Source organism: Ranitomeya imitator, chromosome 3, assembly GCF_032444005.1.
Source record: "Ranitomeya imitator isolate aRanImi1 chromosome 3, aRanImi1.pri, whole genome shotgun sequence".
In the NCBI taxonomy this organism is placed as follows: Eukaryota; Metazoa; Chordata; class Amphibia; order Anura; family Dendrobatidae; genus Ranitomeya; species Ranitomeya imitator.
Genome location: NC_091284.1, coordinates 396,102,099 through 396,129,844, shown reverse-complemented (window position 1 = coordinate 396,129,844; position 27,746 = coordinate 396,102,099). Strand labels below are relative to the sequence as shown.

Below are 27,746 nucleotides of genomic sequence, written 5' to 3'. Positions count from 1 at the left end.
CCTAGAAAACACACAGACTCTGGCTAGAAAACTGCATCAAAAAAACGCATCAAAAAACGCATCAAAAAACGCATCAAAAACGGACCAAAAAAGGACCAAAAAAAGGACCTGCGTTTTCTGCCAAGAGCTGCAGTTTTTTAAAAAACAGTCAGGAAAAAAAAAGGATGGAAATCCTGAACGTGTGAACATACCCTTACTGGCCCATTCGGCAAATTACCAGTAATTGATATTTCAACTGAATAGTATGTGTTCTGTTTCAGACCAAGTAAGAGCGATAAAACATGGATAAACTGCTGTGTGTGAATCCAGCAGAGCCAGATGATCGTGAATGTCACAGCCCACTGGGCTTGTTTGAGAAATTCATGAGGAAAATCCCTCCAGATCCTGCATCGTTTCCTGATGTACAGAGAGTATCAGAAGCTCCTTCCACATGGGAGTCAAAACATTCTTCCACGGTCATCCTAAATTCTCAAGACGTCAATGCATCCACCATGAATAGAAGTGGATTCTTAGAGAAGATGCGCTCGGTGATGAGTACAGGCTCTGCTGTCAGGAATGTGAGTACTGCCGTTTAATGATTTTTTTCTTCCATGTTTGCAAAATTGTTTTTAGGTATCTTTCTGTGATGAGAGATGAACTGATCTTTTCACTGCACGAGAGCACCTGAGTGAGATAGATCTGTCCCCACTGAGCCTCTGTTAGGGCACCATGAAGAACTGAGAAGGGCTTCTGCTTAGTGTTAGGTGGAGTAAGGCAAGAATGGAGCAATAGTTAAACTTTGCTGCTCATCTTCACAGCTATTACATCACACTTAATAAGGCTATGTGCACATGTTCAGGATTTCTTGCAGAAATTTCCTGTGCAAAACCGGACATTTTCTGCAAGAAATCCGCATGCGTTTTTACCGCGTTTTTGGTGCGGTATTTTTCCATCGATACCCCATATGTGGGGGTAAACCACTGTTTGGGTGCATGACAGAGCTCGGAAGCGAAGGAGCGCCATTTGACTTTTCAGTGCAAAATTGACTGGAATCGAGATGGGACGCCATGTTGCGTTTGGAGAGCCACTGATGTGCCTAAACATTGAAACCCCCCACAAGTGACACCATTTTGGAAAGTAGACCCCCTAAGGAACTTATCTAGAGGTGTGGTGAGCACTTTGACCCACCAAGTGCTTCACAGAAGTTTATAATGCAGAACCGTAAAAATAAAAAATCATATTTTTTCACAAAAATTATCTTTTTGCCCTCAATTTTTTATTTTCCCAAGGGTAAGAGAAGAAATTGGACCCCAAAAGTTGTTGTACAATTTGTCCTGAGTACGCTGATACCCCATATGTGGGGGTAAACCACTGTTTGGGCGCATGGGAGAGCTCGGAAGGGAAGGAGCGCCGTTTGACTTTTCAATGCAAAATTGACAGGAATTGAGATGGGACGCCATGTTGCGTTTGGAGAGCCACTGATGTGCCTAAACATTGAAACCCCCCACAAGTGACACCATTTTGGAAAGTAGACCCCCTAAGGAACTTATCTAGAGGTGTGGTGAGCACTTTGACCCACCAAGTGCTTCACAGAAGTTTATAATGCAGAACCGTAAAAATAAAACAACATTTTTTTCCCACAAAAATTATTTTTTTATCCCCCAGTTTTGTATTTTCCCGAGGGTAACAGGAGAAATTGGACCCCAAAATTTGTTGCCCAATTTGTCCTGAGTGCAATTATACACAATATGTGGGGGGAACCACTGTTTGGGCGCATTGGAGGGCTCGGAAGGGAAGGAGCGCCATTTGGAATGCAGTCTTAGATGGAATGGTCTGCAGGTGTCACATTGCGTTTGCAGAGACCCTAATGTACCTAAACAGTAGAAACCCCCCACAAGTGACACCATTTTGGAAAGTAGACCCCCTAAGGAACTTATCTAGATGTGTGGTGAGCGCTTTGACCCACCAAGGGCTTCACAGAAGTTTATAATGCAGAGCCGTAAAAATAAAACAAAAATTTTTTCCCACAAAAATTATTTTTTAGCCCCCAGTTTTGTATTTTCCCGAGGGTAACAGGAGAAACTGGACCCCAAAGTTTGTTGTCCAATTTGTCCTGAGTGCGCTGATACCCCATAAGTGGGGGGGAACCACTGTTTGGGCGCATGGGAGGACTCGGAAGGGAAGGAGCTCCATTTAGAATGCAGACTTAGATGGAATGGTCTGCAGGTGTCACATTGCGTTTGCAGAGCCCCTAATGTACCTAAACAGTAGAAACCCCCCACAAGTGACACCATTTTGGAAACTAGACACCCTAAGGAACTCATCTAGATGTGTTGTTAGAGCTTTGAACTCCCAAGTGTTTCACTACAGTTTGTAACGCAGAGCCGTGAAAATAAAAAAAACAACTTTCCCCCAAAAATTATTTTTTAGCCCCCAGTTTTGTATTTTCCAGAGGGTAAGAGGAGAAATTCGACCCCAAAAGTTGTTGTCCAATTTGTCCTGAGTACGCTTATACCCCATATGTGGGGGGAACCACCGTTTGGGCGCATGGGAGGGCTCGGAAGGGAAGGAGTGCTATTTGGAATGCAGACTTAGATGGAATAGTCTGCAGGCGTCACATTGCGTTTGCAGAGCCCCTAATGTACCTAAACAGTAGAAACCTCCCACAAGTGACCCCATATTGGAAACTAGACCCCCCAGGGAACTCATCTAGATGTGTTGTGAGTACTTTGAACCCCCAAGTGTTTCACTACAGTTTATAACGCAGAGCCGTGAAAATAAAAAATCTTTTTTTTTTCCCACAAAAATTATTTTTTAGCTCCCAGTTTTGTATTTTCCCAAGGGTAACAGGAGAAATTGGACCCCAAAAGTTGTTGTCCTATTTGTCCTGAGTACGCTGATACCCCATATGTTGGGGTAAACCCCTGTTTGGGCACACGGGAGAGCTCGGAAGGGAAGGAGCACTGTTTTACTTTTTCAACGCAGAATTGGCTGGAATTGAGATCGGACGCCATGTCGTGTTTGGAGAGCCCCTGATGTGCCTAAACAGTGGAAACCCCCCAATTATAACTGAAACCCTAATCCAAACACACCCCTAACCCTAATTCCAACGGTAACCCTAACCACACCTCTAACCCTGACACACCCCTAACCCTAATCCCAACCCTATTCCCAACTGTACATGTAATCTAAACCCTAACCCTAACTTTAGCCCCAACCCTAACTGTAGCCCCAACACTAACCCCAACCCTAGCCCTAACCCTAACCCTAGCCCTAACCCTAGCCCTAACCCTAGCCCTAACCCTAGTCCTAACCCTAGCCCTAACCCTAGCCCTAACCCTAGCCCTAACCCTAATGGGAAAATGGAAATAAATACCTTTTTTAATTTTTCCCTAAGTAAGGGGGTGATGAAGGGGGGTTTGATTTACTTTTATAGCGAGTTTTTTAGCTTTTTCAGCCGTCACACACTGAAAGACGCTTTTTATTGCAAAAAATATTTTTTGCGTTACCATATTTTTAGAGCTATAATTTTTCCATATTTTGGTCCACAGAGTCATGTGAGGTCTTGTTTTTTGCGGGACGAGTTGACATTTTTATTGGTAACATTTTCGGGCACGTGACGTTTTTTGATCGCTTTATTCTCAGGACTATAACTTTTTTATTTTTTTGCTGATGATGCTGTATGGCGGCTCGTTTTTTGCGGGACAAGATGACGTTTTCAGCGGTACCATGGTTATTTATATCTGTCCTTTTGATCGCGTGTTATTCCACTTTTTGTTCGGCGGTATGATAATAAAGCGTTGTTTTTTGCCTCGTTTTTTTTTTTTTTTCTTACGGTGTTTACTGAAGGGGTTAACTAGTGGGCCAGTTTTATAGGTCGGGTCGTTACGGACGCAGGTCGTTACAGACGCGGCGATACTAAATATGTGTACTTTTATTGGTTTTTTTTTATTTAGATGAAGAAATGAATTTATGGGAATAATATTTTTTTTTTTTAATTATTTAGGAATATTTTTTTTTTATTTTTTTTTTTACATATTTGGAATTTTTTTTTTTTACTTTTTTATTTTGTCCCAGGGGGGGACATCACAGATTGATGATCTGACAGTTTGCACAGCACTCTGTCAGATCACCGATCTGACATGCAGCACTGCAGGCTTCACAGTGCCTGCTCTGAGCAGGCTCTGTGAAGCCACCTCCCTCCCTGCAGGACCCGGATCCGCGGCCATCTTGGATCCGGGCCTGGAGCAGGGAGGGAGGTGAGCAGACCCTCGCAGCAACGTGATCACATCGCGTTGCTGCGGGGGGCTCAGGGAAGCCCGCAGGGAGCCCCCTCCCTGCGCGATGCTTCCCTGTACCGCCGGCACATCGCGATCATCTTTGATCGTGGTGTGCCGGGGGTTGATGTGCCGGGGGCGGTCCGTAACCGCTCCTGGCACATAGTGCCGGATGTCAGCTGCGATAGGCAGCTAACACCCGGCCGCGATCGGCGGCGCTCCCCCCGTGAGCGCTGCCGATCGCATATGACATACTATCCCGTCGGTGGTCATAGGGGCCCACCCCACCTCGACGGGATAGTACGTCTAATGTCAGAAAGGGGTTAAGAACAGCGGGCGGGCGCACAGGGGGTGGGAGGGGGGTGGGCACATGGATCTTTATTTTAAACACGAGAAACAAAAAAAAAAAGGAATATTCACATCTTCTCTACAGCAAACGCTGCTGCAAAGAAGATATGAATCACGGCTTCAGCACCAGTGGGCGGGACAGCGCTTACTGTAGCGCTGTCTCCTGCACGGTACACAGACTGCACACGGACAACGTCCGTGTGCGGTACGTGTTTTACACGGACCCATGGACTTTAATGGGTCCGCGTAATCCGTGCGCTCCTACGAACACTGACATGTCTCCGTGTTTGACACACGGAGACACGGTCCGCAAAAATCAATGACATCTGCACAGATGCATTGATTTTAATGTGTCTACGTGTGTCAGTGGCTCCGGTACGTGAGGAAACTGTCACCTCACGTACCGGAGCCACTGACGTGTGAAACCGGCCTAACCTGCATTCTGCTTGCCAGCATTCGATTTCAGTCATGGAGGCGGGGACACCATGGGTTCTCTCATCCCTCTGAGTATACAGAGCGGCCGCTGTAGCTGTGCCACTGGCCCTGACTGACACTCAGTCTGCGTTGGGGCTCAGTGGTCAGTGAAGGCCAGATACGCGGTTGTAACAGTCGCCTTGTATTCTCAGAGCGATGACTGAACCCTCAGTGCCCCCTCCTCGATGGCTGAAACCAAATGCTGGCGGGGAGAATGAAGTTCATTTTCTCCCACCTGCATTCAGCTGCATTCGGGTGTCGGGCAGCATAATAACGCTATTAACCTACAGATTAACCCCATATCTGCAGGTTAATAGCGTTATTTCTAGTGACAGGTTCCCTTTAAGCAAGAGGGACCACTAATTAAACAACATCATGAAGACCAAGGAGATCTCTCAAACAAGTCAAAAACAAAATTGTTGAGAAGTACAAGTCAGGGTTGGGTTATAAACAAAATATCCCAATCTCTGATGATTCCTGAAGCACCATCAAATCCATTATCATCAAAGTGAAATAACATGGTACCCACAACAAACCTGCCAAGAGAGGGCCACCCACCAAAACTCCAAGCCCCGGCAAGGAGGACATTAATTAGAGAGGCAGCACAGAGACCAAAGATAATCCTGAAGGAGCTGCAGAGACTGAATATCTGTGCATACGACAACAATAAGGCCTCTTTCACACTTCTGTCTTTTACCTCCCGTCATAATCCGTCGATTTATGAAAAAACAGGATCCTGCTAATTTTTCTGCAGGATCCTGTTTTTTCCCATAGACTTGTATTAGTGACGGATTGTGACGGATGGTCATCCGTTTCATCCATCGTGCATTGGATCCGTCGGAAAATAACTGTCTTTCTGGTGGAGAAAACGTTCAGAGGAACGTTTTTTCTGCACGTCGGAAAATCGCTCAGCGACGCATCCTGCGCTGCCAGACGGTGGCTATAATGGAAGCCTATGGGCACAGGATCCATCTCTGACCGTCAGAAGCAGGAATCCAGTGACGTATCCCGTTTTTCTCTTCTGAGCATGCCTGGAAGGATTTTCTAGTCAGGGGAAAATCCCTCTCTCTCCAGAATTCATGCATCAAAATTCACGTCCTACCAAATTCGACGGATCCGTCAGGTTACTGGATGCGTTACATCTGTTTCCAAAGACATACTGATAGGGAATTTAGATTGTGAGCCCCATTGGGGACAGTGATGATAATGTGTGCAATCTGCAAAGCGCTGCGGAATATGTTAGCACTATATAAAAATGAAAGATTATTATTATTATTTGCCAATCTTTTTACAACGTCTGTCAATACGTCTCGCCGACGCGTTATGACAGCCATCTCAAGACGGAAGTGTGAAAGAAGCCTAAGCTGTACACTCCATAAAGGTGGCCTTTATGGAAGAGTGGTCAGAAAAAAAGCCTTTACTTACACACAACAAAATGTAAGGCTTGTTTTGAGTTTGCCCAAAGGTGCTGTGAACAGATGAGACCAAAATTGAACTTTTTTGACACCAAGGTAAACGCTATGTCTGGCTCCCAACCAGCACAGATCATCACTCCAAGATGGTGGCCGTAACATGCTGAGGGGGTATTTTTTGGCAGCAGGGACAGGGAAAAAGGTCCGAGTCGAGGGAAAGATGGATATAAATCGAGGGATATTCTTGAGCAAAAACCTATTTCAGTCTGTCAGTTATTTCAGACTGGGACGGAGGTTCACCTTCCAACAAAACAGTGACCCAAAGCATGCTGCTTAAGCGACACTCGAGTGGTTTAAGGGGAAACATGTAAATGTTTTGCAGTGGCCTAATCAAAGCCCAGACCTTAATCCTATTGAGAATCTGTGGTCAGACTTGGAGATTGCTGTTCACCAGAGGAAACCATCTACCTTGTAGGAGCTGGAGCAGTTTTGTTTTGAGGAATGGGCAATAAAAGTAATGAGGAAATATTTGTAGAGGATTTCACGTGATGCCACCGGTGGTGTTCGACAATGGGTAGCTGATGCTGCTTAAAGGGACCGCTGGGGCCGATGCTTCCAACAGGCGGAGCAAGGCCCTGGGGCCACAAGTACAGTTTATCAGGGATCGTGGATGTTGGGGTGCAGGACTAAGGGTGCTGGAAATGACTAGAGGACACAAGGGCTGCAGTTTTATTTACCTTTAATTCCTGGTTGAAGGTGCAGTCCGGAGCACAGGTAACAGGTGGTTTTGGCGATCTGGGCAGCCTGGAAGCAATTCAGTATCCCCCTAGCCAGGTGGGGTTCGAGGCCTCCCTACTGCGCTGTTCTCAGGGTTGTCAATGCTTTATGCCCTACTCAAGTCCCTCTCTCAGTTTGTCCATTAAATGGATCACTACCCGCATGGCAGGCAGCTTGACCGTGCTCCAGGTGTCACTCCCTCGTGGTGACTCCGGGCTCTTGTATGCTGCTGTACCTTAGGGTGTCAGCTGGGGCCAGGAGACCTGCAATCTCCTGCCCTCCTGTTTTAGTTGCTGAGCCTGCAGTTCCCACACAACCACGGACTCCGGTGTCCGGACATTGGCGCTCAGTCCTGGGGTGAGCTCAGTCGCAGCTCCAATCACCCAGGTTCTCCTCCTTGCCTCTTCAACCTTCACTGTCTCAGACTAACTAACCCCACCTCCAGGCCAGAACTTATAGGGAAGCTCCCCTAAAATCAGGTGTTAGAGCTCCCCCTTCTGGTTTGGAGTAGGAAAGGTGTTGCATGCTGATGTACCTGGAAAGGGGATCCCTCCTTGCTTCCAGGCATGACATCACTCCCTGTGAGGGAGGCAATGCCACTGTGGCAACCGGACTCCTGGGGTGCTACATATGCCTATGAGTCCAGTCGGCGGTCTTACTAGTGATTGACAGCTCTCCTGCATGCTCTGTCACACAGAGGTAGGACTGTTAATCACTAGTAAGACCGCCCACTGGGCTCTATTGTATACAAACACCGAGGATTTCAATCAATAAAATGCAAATTATACTGAAACTATTCCCATACAATGTCTTTGCATCTGCTCAGCTCCTACTGCTCCATAACATGAGGACTGCAGATTGTATACCATTTCGCATTACAGGTTCCCTTTAATAAATAGCAATGTCTCTGCCCTGATGTAATGGATCCTTGAAGTCTCTGAACCTGCGGCACCTCATATTGAGGCTTTCAATTACTATTCCTCCTTTCCCTCTGACTCTCGGAGGCTCTCTTTTCTCCCTAACAGCCAATTACAGAGCTTCGGTATATAATCGCTAGAAATTGCCATTTGTTCACTCCCAGATTCTTGTTACTAGATACAAAGCTTCTTTCAGAGTCTCGTTGCTCCACTTGCAAAAGAAAATGTTGATTCGTCAAGGTAATTGGTCACCGAAAATAGATTTAATCAGCCTGTTTTAGCGGCTAAACAGAGCCTTTTATTCATTGCAATGGATAGCAGGTAATTTTGTGTAATCTGCTCTCCTATCAGTCTGATTAGGCGCATTGTCCCCAGTCTTCAGGCCTCCGTACAGTGCCGGGTAAATAATTACACACACCGCCGGATGGAAATGTGTTCACTTACTGATGTGCAGGAAATGTCTACAATACACAGAATGAATGACACATTATCCAAAAGTTCAAGTTGTCCTGTAAAATTAGCGCTAACAATGCGGAGGATTTCATGGCCCGCTATCATTTCCTGACTTCTGCAGGCTTCCATTGCAGTTATTAGGTTGATCTTTGCGGAGGTGTATGTATGTGATTGCTTCTACATTAATTGACCTTTCATGTTTTCGGCTTGAACACCTACAGAGGGGAAAGAAGGAAGCGAGATGTGACAGCTCCTGCGTATCATTCGCCACTGTGCCAAGAGACTGCTTCTGGCTTTAGATCTCACTGCAAAAAATGACTAAGCTCCAGCAAGGGGTCCTGACACCGCACCGGGACACTTTCATTGTAACAGCTTTTGATGATCCCTGTTCTTACCTCCCTAAAAAGCCCTGCCAGCCAAGTAACAGGACATATCAGAAAACGGCATTGATGTGGATTTTAACTTCCTGAGTCGCCAATCCCCTCCACAGACTGCTCCAAGCCTCTTGAAGATAGTCCGTAATGTCTCTCACGCTATGTTTTATCATTATCTATTCAATCATTTTGTAAATTGGAGTTTTACAGCTCTGTGCTGCTTCCCACTGTGATGTCACGTCGACAGCTCACATCACCACTGCGGCCAATCACTGATGTCAGCAGTAGAGTTGAAGTGACTTTTTCAATATTTTGATTGGATTATTATATTCCAATATTCGCCAAACACAGCCGAAAGCCATTGGAGTGAATAGGAGTATAAATGAGTGAATATGTTCTCTAATAATTGTCAGACATAAATTCGGCACAAATACAGTACCAATATGGCACGAATATGGCAAATTCAGATTTGGTGATCATTTCCGAACATATTCGCTCAACTCTAGTCAACAGCTCTGCTAAGGTATTTAGCTTAGTGATTAGCTGCAGCAGTGAAGTGAGCTGCCAAATTGATATCATTTCTGCAGCCAAAACACAGAGCTGCCCCTGGAGATGGGGAGGATGAGTGCCTGCTCTGTTAGTTATGGTACAGGTGCATCTCGCAAAATTAGAATATTATCAAAAAGTTCATTTATTTCAGTTCTTCAATACAAAAAGTGAAACTCACATAGAGTCATTGCAAACAGAGTGATCTATTTCAAGTGTTTATTTCTGTTAATGTTGATGATTTGGCTTACAGCTAATGAAAACCCAAAAGTCATTATCTCAGTAAATTAGAATACTTTATAATATCAGCTTGAAAAAATGAAGCCCAGGTTGCTTTGATAGCAGCCTTCAGCTCGTCTGCATTGTTGGGTCTGGTATCTCTCATCTTCGTTTTTACAGTACCCCATAGGATTATCTATGAGGTTAAGGTCAGACAAGTTTGCTGGCCAATCAAGCACAGTGATACTGTTGTTTTTAAACCAGGTATTGGTACTTTTGCCAGTGTGTACAGGTGCCAAGTCCTGCTGGAGAATTAAATTTCCATCTCCAAAAAGCTTGTCGGCAGAGGGAAGCATGAAGGGCTCTAAAATTTCCTGGTAGTCGGCTGCGCTGACTTTGGTTTTGATAAAACATAGTGGACCTACACCAGCAGATGACATGGCTCCCCACACCATCACTGATTGTGGAAACTTCACACTAGACCTCAAGCAGCTTGGATTGTGGCCTCTCCACTCTTCCTCCAGACTCTGGGACCTTGATTTCCAAGGTCTAGTGTGAAGTTTACACTATCACTGATGGTTTGGGGATCCATATCATCTTCTGGTGTAGGTCCACTGTGTTTTATCCATACCAAAGTCAGCGCATCTGTCTACCAGGAAATTTTAGAGCACTTAATACTTCCCTCTGCCGACAAGCTATTTGGAGATGGAAATTTCATTCTCCAGCAGGACATGGCACCTGTTCACACTGCCAAATTGCCAATTCCTGGTTTAAAAACAGCAGTATCATTGTGCTTGATTGGCTAGCAAACACGTCTGTCCTTAACCCTATAGAGAATCTATGATGTATTGTTAAGAGGAAGATGAGAGAAACCAGACCCAACAATGCAGACGAGCTGAAGGCTGCTATCAAAGCAACCTGGGCTTCCATAGCACCTCAGCAGTGCCACAGGAAGATCGCCTCCATGCCACGCGGCATTGATCCAGTAATTGATGCAAAAGGAGCCCCGACCAAGTATTGAGTGCATGTACTGAACATACATTTCAGTAGGCCAACATTTCGGATTTTATTAACATCGTTTTCTCAAGCTGGTGTTATAAAGTATTCTAGTTTACTGAGATAATGACTTTTGGGTTTTAATTGGCTGTAAGCCATAATCATCAACATTAACAGAAATAAACATTTGAAATAGATCACTCTGTAATGACTGTATATAATATATGAGTTTCACTTTTTGTATTGAAGAACTGAAATAAATTAACATAGCTTTGTGATGATATTCTAATTTTGTGAGAAGCACCTGTACACATATAAAAGCGTTGGAGTGCACTTATTTTAAAGTGAAAAACCCATTTAACTCATGGCTTTAATAAACTAGGAACTTACGGTAGTTGGATTTAATGCTGATAACTGTAAATGTGTAATATTTAGTATTTTACCACCTACTTCTAATGTGCATGAACACTGGAGCTCTGTTGATCAGAAGGAACCTACAGATCTTCCTAACTTCCTCCTACAGCCTTAGTAAACCTTCATTATCTGCATTTAATGTGTGTGCTATGAACCAAGATGCCCTTGTAGTAGAGTCACAGCTCACAGACAAGATCTTTATGAAGTTTCTTGAAGCTGAGAGGAACCCACAGATGTGTCAGGTATAATCACACACAGGTCTACTCTGAGATCATGAGAGCAGAGAGCGGGCATTACACATCACACTGGCAACACTCCCTTTCATTTATGGTAGGCTCTGGAGGCAGATTCTCATGCAGATCTATGTCCTGCCCATAGTCCTTGAATTGCTCATTTGACTACAAGAAAAACGTGGATTTCTCTGGAATAAGACGTCAGATCGCAGATATCAAGGTATTATTTTATTCAGATTCCTATGACCTACGTGCCCATATAGACGGCTTAGGAAGGTTGATCCTACTAATAGATTCCCTTTAAGTCACTCATGTCTTTTAGATTGATCAGTATAAAGATTTCCCTTCTTGCATTTTAGAAATTTGTGACCAGTCGTTTTCTTCCACACCAAACACATCCAGCCATGTCTTTATGGACCTTCTGTGCACTGGGTCACAGCCATGTCAGAACAGAAAAGGGCCTTTCCTAAACTATTCCCACAAATACGGAAATATACAATTGTCCGAAATGTTTTGGTATGCTAAAGAATTCAGATTTCTCTTCACTTGAACTAAGGGGCCGAGGCCATCGCCCAATCTCTCTGTTAACCATCGATGTCAAGCTCTTGGCCAGGGTGTTAGCTTCCCGTTTGTCCAGTGTCATTACTAACCTTGTACATTCGGATCAGTCCGGCTTTATGCCTGACAGGTCTACAGCGGTTAATCTGCAGAGGCTGTATATGAATCTGCAGCTGAAGTCTGACAATTGTGGCCGGAGGGTTGTTGCGTCCTTTGATGCCCATAAGGCGTTTGATAGTGTGAAGTGGGGATATCTCTGGCGGGTGCTGAAGTGTATGGGTATTGGACCGCAATTTGTGTCGTGGATTCAATTGCTATATTCATTACCGACAGCTAGAATCAGAGTGAATGGGGAACTTTCTCAGCCTATAAAGTTGGCCAGAGGTACGAGGCAGGGATGCCCACTGTCGCCCCTTCTGTTTGCCCTAGCTGTGGAGCCACTGGCCGCCAAGATCCGACAGTCAGATGAGGTCCCTGGGTTCAGATATGGGAGTGTTGAGGAGAAGATTGCGCTATATGCGGACGACATTTTATTGTTTCTGGCGGACCCGGATGACGCCTTGAAAGGGGCCATCGAGATCATTGAAAAATTTGGAGCCTTGTCGGGACTGATGATAAACTGGGATAAATCGGTCCTCTTTGATGTGGATGGGGTGGAGGAGAGTGGGAGTGAGCCATTGGGAGAGAGGCGGCTTAAGGTGGCATCCCTCTTTAAATACCTGGGAATATGGATCTCGATGCCAGTTACGGAGTTTTTGTGTAGGAATTTGACTCCTCTCATGGGCGTACTTAAGGCAAAAGTAGATGCGTGGAACAAATTACACCTATCGGTGGTGGGTAGGGTTAATCTTATTAAAATGGTTCTGATGCCCCAAATACTCTACGTCCTCCATAACGTGCCAGTTTGGATTCCACGTGGGAAATTCCAGCAGATTAATGCTCTTTTTAGAAGCCTGATATGGGGGAGACAATACCCACGTATTAGCCTGGAGACGCTTCAGCGACCCAAGGAAGATGGGGGTTTGGCTTTGCCCAACCCTGAGTTATATTTTCTTGCAGCCCAAAGTCAGCATTTGAAGGGCTGGGCGCGGGAGGCGTCCTCCAGTGCGGTACAACACTTGATGGAGGGGGTGACGAACCGACGACCGGTGGTGCAGTGTCTGGAGGATGGCTCCTTGGGCGTATTGGGGAAAATGTATCCAACTATGTTTTTGATACGTAAACTATGGACCAGACTGCGACAGATTCGGGGGGTTACGGGACTGACTAAATTTACACCGATATGGCTTAATAATAATTTGGTAGAGTTTGCGGCTCTGGGAGTGCTGACAGAGTGGCAGGCTAAAGGAATCCATTTTGTTGCTCAGATAATTCAACAACGAGTGTTAAAGTCCTTTTCGCAGCTGCAGGGGGAGTTTGGACTGAGACCGACTGGGGAGTATCAATATGCCCAGATGAAGCATGCTTTTAGAGCTCAAAACAAGGGCGATGGTATCGGGATCCAAGAGGACATAGTTTTGGAATACGTGTGTGGGGAAGGGTCCACAAGAGGAGTCATTTCCATCCTATATAATGACCTACTGCATGCATATTTGCTGGATTTCCCTCTAAAAGCGAGAGCTAAGTGGGAAAGAGATTTAGGCCCGATGGAGAATGAAACCTGGGAGTCGGTGTTGGAGTGGGTTCCACGAGTGTCACTAAGTGAGCCGTATAGACTATCGCAGCTGTACATCTTGCACAGAGTCTATAAATCACCGGAAGTGTTACACAGAGCGGGGTTGCGTGCTGACTCTGAATGCCCGAGATGTAGGACTGAGAATGCAGGAATATACCACATGATGTGGACATGTCTGTTGTGAGTTCTGTTTTTGGGCTCCCTCTGGTGGTTACTGATGGTACTGGGTGATTTGTGTTCTGCTGTCTCTGGTGTCCACATGTTCTATTAGGATTTGGGAGTTTCCTATTTAACCGGGCTTTCTTGTCATTTCCCCGCCGGCTATCAAGGTTATCAGAGTGTTTTGTTACCTCAGCTTCTGGCTTCAGTAATCTTCAGGACAAGCTAAGTTTTTGATTTTCTTGTTCCACGTTTTGATTTATTTTTGTCTTGTCCAGCTTGCATATAATTGTTTCTTTGCTGCTGGTTGCTCTAGCGGGCTGTAATTGCTCCTCATGTTCCATGAGTTGGAACATGAGTTCAAGTAATTACAGGATGGTTTTTTGAAGGGTTTTTTGCTGACCGCGCAGTTTACTTTTGTATCCTCTGCTATCTAGTTTTAGCGGGCCTCATTTTGCTGAATCTGATTTCATACTGTGTATGTGCCTTCCTCTCATTTCACCGTCATTATATGTGGGGGGCTGCTATTTCTGTGGGGTATTTCTCTGGAGGCAAGAGAGGTCTGTGTTTCTTCTAATAGGGGAAGTTAGATCTTCGGCTGGTGCGAGACGTCTAGGATCAACGTAGGCACGTTCCCCGGCTATTGTTATTTGTGTGTTCAGGTTTAGGGTCGCGGTCAGCTCAGGTTCCATCACCCTAGAGCTCGTTGGTGCTTGTCCTTTTGTGATTGCCTGCCATTGGAATCATGACACATGTCCAAGACTGGTTGTTTTTTGGCTGGTGGTACTGAGCCGTGTGGAAGGGGCGTATAAATGCAGAGTGCCGAGAGATCCGATGGTGTGCCTACTGGGATATGTGGAGCAAATTAGAGTGGATAACACCTGGAAGATAGCAATAGCTAGGCTATTATATATGGCTCGGAAGGTGATAGCAAGGAATTGGATTAAGGAGGAGCCGCCTACAAGGGGTGAATTCCTGAAATATGTTAAACATGGTCTCAATCTGGAAAAGGGGGTCTACAAAAGACGTGGGAAAACAGAAATGTTTGACAAAATGTGGTCTCCGTGGCTCGAGCTGGGATGAGTAGGTATGGGAAATTGGAGGATGAGGGCCTTTGAAGGGAGGAGATTGCTAGAGGAATAAGCGGTCATAAGTGAGTCAAGCGGCTCAAAGAGACATCAATACTGGTAATAAAAGTATAATTGGGAAGGAGCTGTCAGGGGAGGGGGAGGTTTGGGGTTAGTTGGGATTGTTGGGGGTTTGGAAAATGAAGAAACTTTGTAATATATTGGAAAATGCATAAAATGTAATGTTCATGTTTATTCTCAATAAAAATCTATTTAAATAAAAAAAAACTAAGGGGCCGAGGCCAAACTGCTGAAAAACAACTACATAGCGTTATCCCTACTCCACCAAATTTTATACTTGGCACAATGCAGTCAGGAGAGGTACCATTTTCCTTACATTTTACGAAACCCGGATTTGGCCATCAGACTGCCAGACAGAGAAGTGTGATTTGTCACTCTGCAGAACACATTTCCACTGCTCCAGAGTCCGGTGGTGACCAGCTTTACATCACTCCATCTGGCGCTTTGCATTGCGCTTGGTGACGTAAGGCTTGCATGCTGCTCAGTCCTGGAGGCCCATGTCATGAAGCTCCTATTGCAGTTTTGTGCAGATGTTAATGCCAGAGAGAGAAGAATTATAGCTCTGCCGTTCCTGAGTCAGCTCCGTAACTCTACATGGCCTGTAGCTTCATGGCCCACTTTCCGTGTGCTCAAAGATGACTGGAATATGTAGGGAGGAAGAAATGTCACAAAATGGTGGCACCCTATTACAAGGCCAAGCTCAAATTCAGTGAGCTCTGTAGTACGAACCATTCCTTCAGAAATGTTTATAGAGGCAGACGGCATGGCTGGGAGCAGGATTTTATACACCAGTCCCAATGGTACTGAATGAAGAACCTAACATCAGTGATAAAGATTGTCCAGATTCTGTGTCATTTCCCTGTGCTGTGGACACATTTAGTATTTGTAGCAGATTTTTCTGCTGCAGAAGAGTTGGCAAGAAAAATGCTGTGTAGCCATGTTTTTCATGCGTTTTTGGTGCCTTTCTATTTTCCTGTTAATTTGAAAGCGTGAAAAACGCTGCAAAAAATCTGAAGGGATTGTCTGCTGCAGATCTGAAAAAAACTTTTTGAAGGTTCAATTCCGCAAGGAAAAAAATAAGCTGCATGTGGATGAAATTTCGTAAATCTCATTCACTTTCTGGTAATGTAATATACCGTACTGTGTTTTATCCCCTGTTGAAAAAAGGCATAAAAAAATGCAACGTGTGAACAAGCCCTTAGAGGCTTTATTCTGTATTCTAACTTTAATCGATATTGTTATATCACAATATGCATATTCTATTTGTAACTCAGGAGGAAGATGATATCCAGCCAAATGGCGTGAAAGTCGTTTTTTATGTACGTATTATATTTACATTCTTGTTTCATTTTCACTTCATCTGCACAAAGATCAGGATCTTGGGAACAACCGCAGCCATGCACAAGGAAGATAAAGAATCTGTGATTCAGCATTGACATTTGACCTGATGTAATGCTAACATGAATCAATTGCACAAATATTGGAATCAAATTTCAATAGTTATCTATGCAACATCATAATATCTAGTGTTCTGTCTCTTTTTTCAAACTTCCTTTACCAGAATTTGCTGAGAAAAAAAGAGAACATTAAAGCACCACTCTGGCGGTATTTATTTCACCACTAGCATGATATCGCTAATGCGTATTCCCTGCCCCTAATAAAGTGCTTACCAGCCACCATCTCCTGCTCTTCCTAGTGCCTCTATGGTCCCGTTGCACCATCTTGTGACAGTAGCTCCTGACTGACCATAAGTTTTCAATGTAAATCTGTGGGAGCCTTGTTCTGGCTCTCAACAAGTAAGGGCTCACGCAGATGTCCGTGGATTTCGGACCTCAGTGCACTAACTGGCTGTAGCACTCATCATCCGAGTGTAACGGCCTCAAAGAAGTATTTGAAGCTGTCATGCTGCAGCCAGAAAAGCCGCAGGAAGTGCATTAGAAGTCCATATTCAGACTGTTTTGCACAGACACCCGCATGAGCCCTTACTTAATAAGCCCCTTATAGTCCTCCATACAGTATTACTTCATTGGTTTCCATACTGTATAATGGCCCCCACATAGTGCTCCATACAATATTATGGCCCCATATAGTCCTCCATATAGTATAACAGGGCCCTGCATTGCCTTCCATACAGTATGATAGCCCCACATGGTGCTCCATACAGTATAATGGACATAAAAATTGGTCCATACAGTGTAATGGGGCCCACATAGTGCTCCATGCAGTATAATGGCCACAAAAAGCGCTTCATACAGTATAATGGCCCCACATAGTGCTCCATACAGTATAATGGCCACAGATAGGGCTCCATACAGTATAATGGCTCCATATAGTGCTCCATACAGAGTAATGTCCCAGCATAGTGCTCCATACAGTATAATGGGCCTCACATAGTGCTTCAAACAGTATAATGGCCCACATAGTCCTCCATACAGTATAATGGCCCCACATAGTGTCCCGTACAGTATACTGATATATAGTATTCCTATATGTTCTCTACATGTTTACTTGTGGTTTATTTCATATTCCCCAACATTTATTTACTTACTATTTCTTGTTTGTCATTATTCAGGGACCCCGATTTTGGCTTATTTTTATATTTATTTTTCTTTTTCTTCCTTTTCCTTCTCCCTTAATTGTACTCAGGGGGAGATTTAGAGGTAGGGGTGGAAGCGGAGGAGTAATAGCAGAGGGACATTGGCTGAGGGGACTTTTTTAGACGAGGGCTAGCCCCTGAGAAGTCTGGTCAATCTTTCGAATCCCTAATTTCTCCCCAAATAATTAATCTTTCTACACGTGTCCTCTCAATTACTGAAATGACCGTATTATCAAAAGGTCTAACCTTTGTACCCATATCTGACTTTGACTTCTTTGAAGTTGCTAAGGATTTGAATTTATTTATGCGTAAACTTAAATGACGCAAGCATTTTGCCAGTGAGAATAGGCGGACCTGCTCGGAATTGTGAGTATCTGACGATATTTTGGAAGACATACGACTGCTATTTAATCTGGGAGATCCTATCCCCAGCCATGAAGGTTTTGGTCCTTTTACGGACCTTAAAAATAAAAGTAAAAAAATGCCCCCCCCATCAAAATGACCTTTGTGCAATTGATGTATTTTCTAGACTGGTGACAGAGGAACTGCGGGATCTTGAACATCGCAAGTATAAGGACAAACACAATCTCACAAAATCGGAGATGGCCGCTTTATGCACCCTTGAAATGGATCGTAACATTACTATAAAGCAGTCCGATACAGGGGGTAACATTCTTATTATGAACACTGATGACTACTACAGATTATGTAGTCCATTGTTGCAGGAGAGAACTTGCTATGATGTTCTGGCAGCTAATCCAACAAAGGATTTTTAGCGGTAATTGGAGGGACTGGCTAAAAAAGGTCCTGATAGTCGCGTAATTACTAAACAAGAACACGACTTTATTTGCCCCAATTTTCCGATAATGGCAAACTTTTATTGTTTACCAAAAGTCCACAAGGGGCTGACCCCTTTAAAAGGTCAGCCCATTGTCTCAGGGGTTGACAGTCTTACCCAAAATCTAAGTCTCGCTCAAAATCTATCTTGATTGGATCCTCAGGCCCTTCATCACCAGTCTAAATTCCTATATATGTGATACAAATGATCTTTTGAGGAAACTAGAAGGCTTGACTCTAGAATCTGATATTGTGCTGGCCAGTATTGACGTTGAGTCTTTGTATTCTTCCATTCCCCACAATAAAGGTTTATTGGCAGTGGAATATTTTCTAAGGGGTAGAGGTCGTCAGTACTCCAACCACAACGAGTTTATTCTGGGAGCATTAAAATTTTGTCTATCAAAGAATGTGTTTACGTTCAACAGAAAATTCTTCCACCAGCTCAGGGGCACTGCCATGGGGAGCCTCTGTGCCCCATCATATGCTAATTTATTCCTGGGCTGGTGCGAGGAAACCATGATTTTTGGAGACATCCCCGTGGAAGGTAGTGATAGCGTCTTTTTGTGGACGAGCTTCATAGATGATATGAACCAGACTTCTGTACAACACAGCAAGAAATCCCACTTATTAAACCTGACAGGGCACACCTGTGAAGTGAAAACCATTCCCGGTGACCACCTCTTGAAACTCATCAAGAGAATGCCAAGAGTGTGCAAAGCAGTCATCAAAGCAAAAGGTGGCTACTTTGAAGAACCTAGAATATAAGACGTAATTTCAGTTGTTTCACACTTTTTTGTTAAGTATATGATTCCACTGTGTTTATTCATAGCTTTGATGCCTTCAGTGTGAATGTACAATTTTCATAGTCATGAAAATACAGAAAAAATCTTTAAATGAGAAGGTGTGTCCAAACTTTTGCTCTGTACTGTACATACCGGTGATGTGAAGGCACTTAAATTCATTGGAATAGATCAAATCAGTGTGCCACACAGGGGCGGGGATTGGGATGGTTGAATCCTTCAGAAAGAGACTCGCTGGATTTACCAACTCAACACTGTTACCCCGAGAGGCCTCAACGAGCAACTCTCCTATTCATGCTTTCTCTAGCTTTAGGGCCGGTATAGGGTCAGTGTAGTAGGCACAGCCGTCATTGAGTGGGGAGCTTCTTGCGCAGGTCTTTATGGTGCCAATCTCCGCTGTTAAGCACTAATCATTTATAAAATAGTTTTTAATAGCTGGTATGATTAGGTGTACAGTATTTGGAGATATGTATACCTTTATTAGGTGTGCTGCCTCTTAAATACTATAACCCCCTTTATTCTTCTATTTGGTGCCTCCTCTGTACTCCATCCGCAGGCCTGTTGCCCTCTCCTCCTCTGCTTGTGCTCCGTGCTGTTCTCCCTGGCTAATGCAATTGCTCTAATATCTCCTACTGCTTTCATTGGGAGTGCTTCTTCTGGACGGCGATTAGATTACGGTTATTCCCTGAACCCGGTTGTTTGATATTATGGAAAGGTTATGAGCTTTTTGCCTGTATCCTTTAAGAGGTTATGGGAATGTCTATTTGTTAAATGGAGTCCCCCACATGTATTGAATAGATCTCCTGTTGGTGCGATATTTATTTGTTTTTTCCAACACCGGCATATACTGTATTGTAGAGACAGAGTATCAAGTGTTAATACAACTTCCTCCTTGTGTTGCTGCCCTTGTTGTCAAGCAGTGTAATGCTTTGCTATGCTCGTCTCTCGGGCTGTTAAGCTGCAGCGCAGGACCTTCTGTATGCGTCATGTGATTATGGTGGCCGCCAGGATGTGACTTGATTACCGGAAGTGATGTCTGCGTTCCGCTTACCGGAACCTGCGTTCCATCTGGCGGAAGCACATGAATAAGCTCCTGGGGACGGCGCAGGTTTCTCTATTTAAGTGAGCTCGAAATGATCGGTGCAGCCAGCGTAACGTTGCACCGCTTGGTGGACTGTAATGTACCGTATCAGCGGATGCTATTAGTCATAATGGTGGGGTGGTCGCACTGGTTTTAGTCCAACTGTTTTGGTTCTTTACTCCCCTGAAGAATCGACCAGAGGAAGCACGTTGGGAGTAGTGTACCTTTCTATTGTGCCCATCACCATTTGAATCTACAGTCTCTCCTCCTGACTGATTTGGTGAGACTGTTCGAATGTATTCTCTTAAAAGTGATGGTTACATATGATGTTTGTCTACTAAAGATAAAACTTTGTATTTTGTATTGAGTGACATGTCGTTGGTACATGGTTTAACGTCATACTATAAAAAGCCAATCCACTGCTAAGTCCTGAATGGTTCTATGTGTTGGTCAGTGTTGACTTGATATGTTGTTGGTAAACGGTCTAATTTTATATTATAAATACTCAATTCACTTCCAGGACTTGAATGGTCCTATATGTTGGTCAGTGTTGACTGTTTTTGTGTTTTTTTTTGAGTGCAGCGCTGCACTTTTCTGCACTTTTGTCATTTGGGATGTTTTAAGATATACCGTACTTGAATTAAAAGTTAAGTTTTTGGACCACTTTTTTTTGCTACGAATAGTATATACACTGTCTGCAGAATTATTAGGCAAGTTGTATTTTGATCACATGACACTTTTTATACACGTTGTCCTACTTCAAGCTGTTCAGGCTTGAGAGCCAACTACCAATTAAGTAAATCAGGTGATGTGCATCTCTGTAATGAGGAGGGGTGTTGTCTAATGACATCAAAACCCTATATAAGGTTTGCTTAATTATTAGGTAACTTCCTTTCCTTTTGTAAAATGGGTCAGAAGAGAGATTTGACAGGCTCTGAAAAGTCCAAAATTGTGAGACGTCTTGCAGAGGGATGCAGCAGTCTTGAAATTGCCAAACTTTTGAAGCGTGATCACCGAACAATCAAGCGTTTCATGGCAAATAGCCAACAGGGTCGCAAGAAGCATGTTGGGCAAAAAAGGCGCAAAATAACCGCCCATGAATTGAGGAAACTCAAGCGTGAAGCTGCTAAGATGCCATTTGCCACCAGTTTTGCCATATTTCAGAGCTGCAACGTTACTGGAGTATCAAAAAGCACAAGGTTTGCGATACTCAGGGACATGGTCAAGGTAAGGATGGCTGAAAAACAACCACCTTTGAACAAGAAACGTAAGATAAAACGTCAAGACTGGGCCAAGAAATATCTTAAGACTGACTTTTCAAAGGTTTTATGGACTGATGAAATGAGAGTGACTCTTGATGGGCCAGATGGATGGGCCAGAGGCTGGATTAGTAAAGGGCAGAGAGCTGCACTCCGACTCAGACGCCAGCAAGGTGGAGGTGGGGTACTGCTATGGGCTGGGATCATCAAAGATGAACTTGTGGGACCTTTTCGGGTTGAGGATGGAGTGAAGCTCAACTCCCAGACCTACTTCCAGTTTCGGGAAGACAACTTCTTCAAGCAGTGGTACAGGAAGAAGCAGTTATCGTTCAAGAAAAACATGATTTTCATGCAGGACAATGCTCCATCACATGCCTCCAACTACTCCACGGCGTGGCTGGCCAGTAAAGGTCTCAAAGAAGAAAAATAATGACATGGCCCCCTTGTTCACCTGATCTGAACCCCATAGAGAACCTGTGGTCCCTCATAAAATGGGAGATCTACAGGGAGGGAAAACATTCCACCTCTCGGAACAGTGTCTGGGAGGCTGTGGTGGCTGCTGCACGCAATGTTGATCATAAACAGATCAAGCAACTGACAGAATCTATGGATGGAAGGCTGCTGAGTGTCATCATAAAGAAAGGTGGCTATATTAGTCACTAATTTTTTGGGGTTTTGTTTTTGCATGTCAGAAATGTTTATTTCTAAATTTTGTGCAGTTATATTGGTTTACCTGGTGAAAATAAACAAGTGAGATGGGAATATATTTGGTTTTTATTAAGTTGCCTAATAATTCTGCACAGTAATAGTTACCTGCACAAACAGATATCCTCCTAAGATAGCCAAATCTAAAAAAAACCCCACTCCAACTTAAAAAATATTAAGCTTTGATATTTATGAGTCTTTTGGGTTGATTGAGAACATAGTTGTTGATCAATAATAACTTGTTGTTTATTTTATATTCCCCAACATTTATTTACTTACTGTTTCTTCTTTGTCATTATTCAGGGACCCCGATTTTGGCTTATTTTTATACTAGCTGAAGAGCCTGGCATTGCCCGGGCATAGTAACTAACTGTGGTTTGATATAACAAATTATAATGATTATCCTCCATCCCATAGTCCCGTGCCGATATACCCATCATCCATATCCTCTATCCCATAGTCATGTGCCCATATACCCATCACACATCCTCCATCCTATAGTCCCATCATACATAACCTCCATCCCTTAGTCCCGTGCCCATATACCCATCATTCACATCCTCCATCCCATAGTCCCGTGTCCATATTCCCATCATACATATCCTCCATCCCATAGTCCCGTGCCCATATACCCATCACACATCCTCCATCGTATAGTCCCGTGCCCATATACTCATCCCATAGTCCCGTGCTCAGATACCCATCACACATCCTCCATCCCATAGTTCCGTGCCCATATACCTATTATGACATCATCTTCGCCATGGCAACTATTCTGACATCATCATCGCCATGGCAACATATGCCATCGTCACCAAGGCAACCATTAACCTATTATGACATCATCGTCACCATGGCATCCATTATGACATCACCGTCACCATTGCAACCTATTATGACAGTCGCCATGGCAACCATTATGACATCATCTTCGCCATAGCAACCTTTATGATACCATCGTCGCCATGGCAACCATTATGACATCATCGTCGATATACACACACACACACACACATATACACTCGTTTTTATATATATATATATAGATAACACGCCGCAGTTTAAATTACCCCAATCTTCAGGTGCCAGCCCAATAAAAAACAACAGTACTGAATATCCATGCAAAGGGTGGCACTTACCAGAATAAAATCCAACGTTTTAGTTACCTTTAAAACATCTTCGGTTAAGCAGTGGGACAGTGGAGTGTGAGGACATAACTCTATTCATTCTTTTTTCTAAGTCTATTTTATATATGCTCGCCTGTCTTTTTTTGTTTTCCACTTTGTGGGCAGAGTCTAGACTTCTAAAAAGTTGCAAAATTTGATGCAATTTCACTCCAGTCAACCCCGGTGTATTTTCAATTACCCCCAAATTTTGCCACAATTTTTGCAAAAGTAGTTTAACACAAGGAAAAAGTCCATATTTGACTATGCTCCAAATTTGTTAAGCGCAGACCATTTTTGTGACTTTGGCGCACAACAAACGGCAACTAATACCTTAACACAAAAAAAGTAAAGTAATTTAAAAAAACCTGCAAATGATGAATCGGTGCCTTAGTATTTTCTTTGTTGTATACCGATCTATCCAAATGATGCACTGTATAGGATTCAAAATGGAGAAAGAAAGTCAGCTCACCCAAATACATGCACCGTGTTGCAAATAAACACCCGGAGTCGTCCTAGTCAGGAATGTAGGTAGGGGAAAAAGAAGCAAAGAATCTCTACCATAGAAAACGTAGATAAGTTAAAAGTTAACTTTTATAAACAATGTTTATAACTGCATTTTAGCTGCAGATTTGAGTCAGATTTGAGTCAGTTGAAGTCAAAGGGTGAAAAATGATACAGAAACGCACAAAGAATTGGCATGCTGCCGAAAAAAACTCACTGCAAATAGTCAAGGAAAATTACTGATCATGTGCACATCACTTCAGGATTGTCATTGAATTGGCTTATGTAGGGAGGTTGACCGGACCGCGGGTACCTGCATTCCGGGTCCGGAAATAAAAAGGCTGCATCCTCTGTTCCCGGGGGGAAGCTTGAAGGGGGCGGACCTTCCCCTGCTGCCTGAGGGAAACCTGAGTGAGCTGGACCTTCCTCCTGACGAAGGGTGTGGGGAAAGTCTTTAAAGGGTGCGCAGCGTCGGAGGCATAAGAGGAGAAAGTGCGTGAAGCAAGGGAGTCTGGTGCCGCCGCAGAGCAGTGCGGAGGGCAGCACAGAGAGCAGCGCGCAGAGCGGTGAGTGGCACGCTCTACTTCCCCCGCCAGAGAGTACCGGTGTGACGACGGGCCATATAGAGGGAGCCCCCGTCTCCTGCAGAATAGAGCCGTGCACACCGAGCAGAGCCGTGCACACAGAGCAAAGCTGTGCAGAGTAAAGCCGTGCAGAGCCAGGTAGTGCACAGCAGAGACCAGGGAGTGCTGCGGCCCCGGAGCATCTATACAGTGCAGGCCCGCACCCAAGCACCGCCACCGCCGTTGCTTACAGAGACTCTGAGGAGAGACGTGCAGGGTGCCCGTTAGTCACCACGGAGCGAGATGTGAAACGTTCGGGGTGAGTGAGTACTGAGAACGTGCTGACAGAGAGAGATCGGGTGCAGTACCCCGCAAGAGAAGCAGCATGCCAGTGGTTGTTGGCGCTTCTGTCTTGGCGGGAGCAGGCAGCGCGCAACATAGAGAGAAGAGTGCAGCGCCTGGTAGCTGACAGATATCGAGGTGCCGTGTGCTTCATGACTGTGAGTACAGGGCACGTGCCATATAAGAGTGACCTCATACGGGACTGATACTTGCACCCTGGCGTTTCCAGTGACTATTTGCCTAGACACTTGTGACCTGACTTCACCAGTGACTCATCATTGTCATCATCAGGACCATCCTGGAAAGGACACCGCGCCAGCCGTTGCCAGTGCTATTGAGTTCCCAGCAGGAGTTACAGTTTGCGGACCTCCTGACAATAGTGTTTCACAAGGAACTGTCGTTACCTGAACCGTCGTTCTTCTACTTTCATATCCTTTGCTATTTAAACTGTTTATTCCCCTGTGTACCCTTTACCTCCCACCATCTGTTCCCATTTATACCGTTTAACCCATTACCTCCCTGCGTGGAGTATTCCCTTGTTAATAAATCTGTTTACCCTTGCTCTGCCTCCCTGTCCGTCACTGCATCCCGCGTTCCTGCTAGCACCTTACACTTGCATAAGGATTCCATAGCTTTTTTGGCCCATTTCTGCACAGAAAAAAACCGCAGCGAAAATGCATCAAAAACGCACAGTGTACACACAGCCTCAAAGTTAACTTTTAAGTTTTCTACGCTGGAGATTCTTTGCTTCCACCATATAGGATTGTCTCCTTTATATGCCGTAATGTGATGTGTACTCTATCGTATAGTATCTTCATATTTTCTTCTTTAAAAAAAATACTTGAGGGGCCTTTTAATTGCAAGTAGATTGATGGTGGTTCTTTTCTATCTATTGTATCCTTACACCCCTCAGAGTGCGTTCTGCGGCAGGAGTTGTGCGCGTCTGTCACCTGAGCTGCGCACCTCTCGGCTTTAGCAGATGTAGGTTTATATTTTTCGGCTTTCAATTAATTTGGCGAAAATTAGGATCGGCTGTTTTGTCCACTGAGATATGCCAGTAATGTGGGTACAAAAATCTCCAAGCATTTCCAAATAGTGGTGGTCAGGGATGGCAGACATACCGTAATCAGTAGAATCGAATTTATAATTCAGAATTTCCCACGTATCCTATTGATGTTTGTTGTCTTGTTTTTTGGTGCGTAGTTTGATTTGCAGACGGGTTTTTCATAGCAAAAAGAGTAAGTAGGCATGTGGTGGAGAGTCATGCACGCTTTCACATTCATTCTGAAGGGAGTTCTGACCTAAGACATGCAGGATGCCCAGGAGGAGGATCAGCACGGATTGTGATAGGCATCAGGGAGCTTGTAAGTAGTTTTAAATTACTGTCAATTAAATAAGTCAGAGTTTAATTAAATAGTAGTTGCTGGAAGGTTTACTTTTCTGCTGGACCCTCTAGAGTCCTCTAAAACAGACTGAAAACGTAAAATGAATGTCATTTAGGTCTCATTCACATTAGCATCTGTTATTCTTTTCTGCTTTCTATTTCACCGAAAACTGGAACAGAAGATCCCAGAGGAAGAAAATGTGTAATCACTAAAAAAGGAGAGGTGTTTCTTATTCTCTACTCTTCTTGTTCTTATAATAAATAGAGATTAATAGAATATTCCCATCTCGTACATTTACGAGACATGCTCATTAATGTAGTCATGGCCGAAAGTTTTGTCAGCCTTGAAATTGTTCGAGAAAATGAGGCATTTGAAGAAGTACATGAAAAAAATTATTGCCGTCACACATGCTTTGTTATACACTTGTCTATTTATTTTATTATATATTGGAACAACACATAAAAAAAAACAGAGAAAAAAATGGCAAATTTGACATAATTTTGCATAGAACCCCAAAAATGGGTGTGATGCATCGGCACTGTCAGGGGAGATGTCGGAATTCCTATTTATTTGTGTCTGTCCACCTCTGCACAACATGGCCACATTCTCAAGGTATATACAGGTCTGTTTGTTGGAATCCGAATCTACACTACAGTCATGGCAAATCTTGTAATCTTATGGATATGCCATAGATATACAAAATGGGAATATTGTTTTTAAAGTTGTCAAAAACCTACAGTGAACAAGTCTCAATGGTGCAGCATTTAAAAGACCAGACTACGGTAAATTGATTGGCAAACAAATCAGTGATCTACTTACAGTAACAGATCACCACTTCTACTGCTGTTCCATACAACCATTTAAGTGAATGAGATTTTTAAGGATTTGTTACAGAACGGATCGTAATGGATTGTGAATTTTTCGTGGATCCAGTAAACTAGAAAACAAGCTACCAGTGTATACAGAGGCTAAAATATACCTTTCAGTCTTCTAATGCAAGACTTTAGTTAGCTGTTGGCCAAGTAAGATGTCTTTCCGGGCGACTATCCTGTAAGACATCCATACCTGGCCAAGCGTGCTTGTGTTCTCAGTAGGGAAAGGGGAGCTGTTGCCAGAAACCTTTGACTGTGGACTATCTTAAAACAAAAGGATTGGGCAGACGAAAAATACAGTTGGGTTCCCCCCGTACACAGATGGTCAACTGGTCACACCTAAGCTTTTCTAATTACTATATTATTTTTTTTATACCATTATATCTACCATTATGTAGTTCTACTATGGGCAAATAAAAAAACTTTACATTTGATTTTTTTTTCTTTTGCATCTACAGAGAGCAGAAGATGAATCTTGCATTCTGTTGGGATCCTGGAATGTAAATTCCAAGAAGGTGGAGATGCTGGATGAGTTAGAGAGACCTTCTGACCAGACAGAATTGGACCTTCAGATAATAGTACAGGTAAATAAAATTGAATAGTCTAGTGATCCACCGTTCCGTGTTATCTCCTCAGAATGGGAGGTGCCTAATATTTGGAAACTTACCAAACTCCTTTTG

At 43.9% G+C, this 27,746-nt stretch overlaps 1 protein-coding gene across 1 annotated transcript in view; it reads left to right on the top strand.

The window, feature by feature from the left end:
- Positions 1-260: 260 nt before the first annotated feature.
- Positions 261-27,746, top strand: part of SPOCD1 (SPOC domain containing 1) — a 176,316-nt gene continuing 148,830 nt past the window's right edge. Inside the window, exons 1-2 of the mRNA XM_069760158.1 lie at positions 261-557; positions 27,525-27,650. Of these exons, the coding sequence (XP_069616259.1) occupies positions 282-557; positions 27,525-27,650 (402 nt within the window). The 5' untranslated portion in view covers positions 261-281. The remainder of the gene's footprint in view (positions 558-27,524; positions 27,651-27,746) is intronic.